Raw genomic sequence first — 2,934 nt, 5'->3', positions numbered from 1 at the left:
CCAGCAAGTTAGATTTATGTAATTTGGGTTTAAACTAAGAAAATGTTAGGATGGCTTCCCTTTTAAAGTAGGTAGTAACTTGTTTTCAAGGAAGCACCCTGCTTTGGGTCCTCTCTGGTCCCTTCGAACTTAAAACTTCTGTATTCACTAACCTCACATAATTGAATTGTGCATCTCACTTAAATACTTTGTTGTCTATGTTGAAATGTCTTCTCAGTTGCATAGATATATAACCACCTGTGCCATGAACTCTATTGTAGACAGTGCAAGAGACATAATCATTTGCGAGGCTTAATAAACTTGGGCACTTCTATACAGTATCAGAAAAATAGCCCTAAGGTACTCTACTTACTCAACCTATCATTCAAAATTTACACATTGTGATTGGCAGCTGAATTTGAGTATCTTTCTGCTCTAAAAAATAGCTACACATAACTTTATAAAGAAACCATAGTATTTCAGAAATAAATTTAAAAAACTGGTAGGAAGCAAACTTCTCTTAAAAATAAATTGTCTGATGTTGTCTTTTATCTCAAAAGCAACTCAATTTCATCATAGAAAACTTTCCAGTGCTTGTAGAAAAAGAATCAAAACACACACACACACCACAAAAGATTTTGAATTTCTCTCAAATATTTTGGTTAAGTTTTTTATTTTATACTGATTTTTATGATTATTTGTTTCATAAAGGTAATTCTTGCCTCTTTGGGACAATCCTAGTTCTGAAAGACCAAGAACAACTAGACAAGAACAAGTCCTAACTCCATCACTGATTTGCTGAATGACCCTGGGCGAATCACTAGGACTGTTTTTTAAGGTTCACTTACCACTAATAAAATAACCAAGTCAAAGTACCTGGGAATCTCTCATAAGGTCATGGATCTGACAATGACTTGGGAAGTAGGAGCAGTACACAGATAAATGTTTTATGTACTTCTGCACATTGCATGCCTATCCAGGATGAGGATGATAGTAGGTGTTTACCCATTATAGAAGTAAAAAGAACTATTTAAAATAACTTTAGCTCACTTTCCCATTTGGTTCATCATTTCCTTTATATTTTTTTAAAATTATACCCTCCTTCCTCAAATAACACACAGAACCTCTTCTCTTCTCTGAGGGATTTATTGGTCCCTGTGGAACCTTCGAAGAAGGCCACAAACACATATGGCCAATGAATAACAACCCATGTTTGTCTTTTCAGTCTTGTAGTAACTGCAGGACTGAAGTCTGTCAATGTCCATGTGTCCATCCAGAACATTCATAAGCCCCACGCTTCCTCTGTGTGTCATGGGGATGCGGAGAGATGACAGATTTACTGGTGGTACTTTCAACCAACGCGGAAGGCCTTCCCTTTGGGGTCTGACAGGATTACCACACCCCAACAAGCAATGCCTAGAGAAAAAACAACAGTATTTTACTCGTCATGTTGTACTTCAGTTTACCAGCTGCTTTCACATATGTCAACTTATTTAACCCTCACAATACTTGTTTAAGATACAATTACCATTATTTCTTTCTTATAGAAGAGTGAAGCTCATTAATGGAAAGCTGAGAGAAAAAAATTCTGTTACTTCCCCAAAGCAGGAAAGGTACTAAAAAGGGATTGATCTGGGTAATCTAGTTAAGAAGGTAAGACATCTGAAAACTTAAAATTCTATTCACTCAGTTCGTCTGAAGAGCTAAAAGAATCACTACATTTTACTGGAAGACATCTTGATAATCAGTTGTTATAAAACACAACTGTGGGCCACGATACTCAGTGGTAGACCTAGTATGTGGGCTTTGAATCCATGTCTACAGTTTATCTTCAAAGCCAAAGTTCTTTAAACCCAGGTTAAGCGCCCTCACTCGGGCTCGCTCCACAATCTAGAGACGAAGCATGGGTTTTGGTGACAGATAAACCTGGGATCAACGACTAGCTGTGTCACTGGGGGTCCAACTTCGAACATGGTATTTCTTACTTCTCTGTGCCTAGGTTTGTTCAACAGGAAAATGTGACTACTATACTAATACCTATCTCTAATAGCTCTTGGTAGGATTAAAAAGATTGAGGCTAGTGAGACTTCTCAAAAAAAAAAAAAAAAAAAAAACTCTCTGATTTAAGAAGAAACAGAAAAGCGTCCCAACAGCAACTCGCCGCCCCGCATCTTATGGCGGGGGTGGGCGAATGCCTGCCGCCACGTGACCAAAACTGGCGCCCCGCCCACGTGGTGGCTGTGCCCCTCTTCTCCCTCTCCCCCAGCCCAAAGGTAGTGCCCCAAACGCTCACTGATGCCGAAGACCATCTGCACGATAGTCCCTGGACCCGGGGGGTATCCCAGCTTCATGGGCTTCCGCGCCACCCAGTACACGTACCCGCCCGCCCCTATCAGCCCCGACCCGGAGAGCACGCGACAGCTCCAGCAGTTATTAAATAGAGGGGCTTCCGCTGGAGAGGTCTGCGCTCCGGGTGCAGTGACAGGGGCGGGCTTGGCGGAGGAGGCGGCCTCAGTAGGTGCAACGACCTTGACCGGCTCAAGAGGCTGCGAAAAGAAAGAACCCATGTTAAGGAACTCGGCCCCAGCCGTAGGAACCGTCCCATGAACTGACGTAAACGATGTTCCCGGAAGCAGAGCGCCGGCGCGCTGCACCGGAAGCAGCCCGAGGGCCGTTGGGAAGTGTAGTTCTTGCTTGCCTCGGAGTTGGGAGGAAAAGATGGAGGTGGCTTGCTGCGGTGGTGGCCTGTGGCGAAAACTTCGGCCATTTCGGAGGCCAATTTTTTTCCCTCCCAATCCTTTTAAGACTTTAGCCAACTCCCTAAATTCCTCAACTCGCAGTCTCCTTAGAGGAAAAGTCTGGGTTTCTAAGTGTTCTGCCTGACAGGAAAGGTGAGACCTCGGGCATGTCACTTCACCTGACTGGAGGTGTTTGACTTAAAGAGAGTTAAGTGGT

General features: G+C 43.1%; 1 protein-coding gene across 1 annotated transcript; it reads right to left on the bottom strand.

The window, feature by feature from the left end:
* Nucleotides 1–1,198: 1,198 nt before the first annotated feature.
* Nucleotides 1,199–2,588, bottom strand: DMAC1 (distal membrane arm assembly component 1). The gene is made up of 2 exons (XM_057723596.1): nt 2,273–2,588; nt 1,199–1,395 (listed from the first exon to the last, which is right to left on the bottom strand). Exons 1-2 carry the CDS (start codon nt 2,544–2,546, stop codon nt 1,331–1,333), a joined length of 339 nt encoding a protein of 112 aa, XP_057579579.1. The 5' UTR covers nt 2,547–2,588; the 3' UTR covers nt 1,199–1,330.
* Nucleotides 2,589–2,934: the final 346 nt, after the last annotated feature.

The sequence above is a fragment of the Hippopotamus amphibius genome, chromosome 2 (assembly GCF_030028045.1).
Source record: "Hippopotamus amphibius kiboko isolate mHipAmp2 chromosome 2, mHipAmp2.hap2, whole genome shotgun sequence".
In the NCBI taxonomy this organism is placed as follows: domain Eukaryota; kingdom Metazoa; phylum Chordata; class Mammalia; order Artiodactyla; family Hippopotamidae; genus Hippopotamus; species Hippopotamus amphibius.
Note: the sequence above shows the minus strand (reverse complement) of the source record. Positions and strands in the feature narration are given on the sequence as shown.

Coding starts and splice junctions, on each gene's coding strand:
- DMAC1 (XM_057723596.1), bottom strand. CDS start 2,546: ATGGGTTCTTTCTTTTCGCAGCCTCTTGAGCCGGTCAAGGTCGTTGCA. Junction 1,396..2,272: donor GCAGATGGTCTTCGGCATCA/GTGAGCGTTTGG, acceptor TTTTTTCTCTAG/GCATTGCTTGTTGGGGTGTG.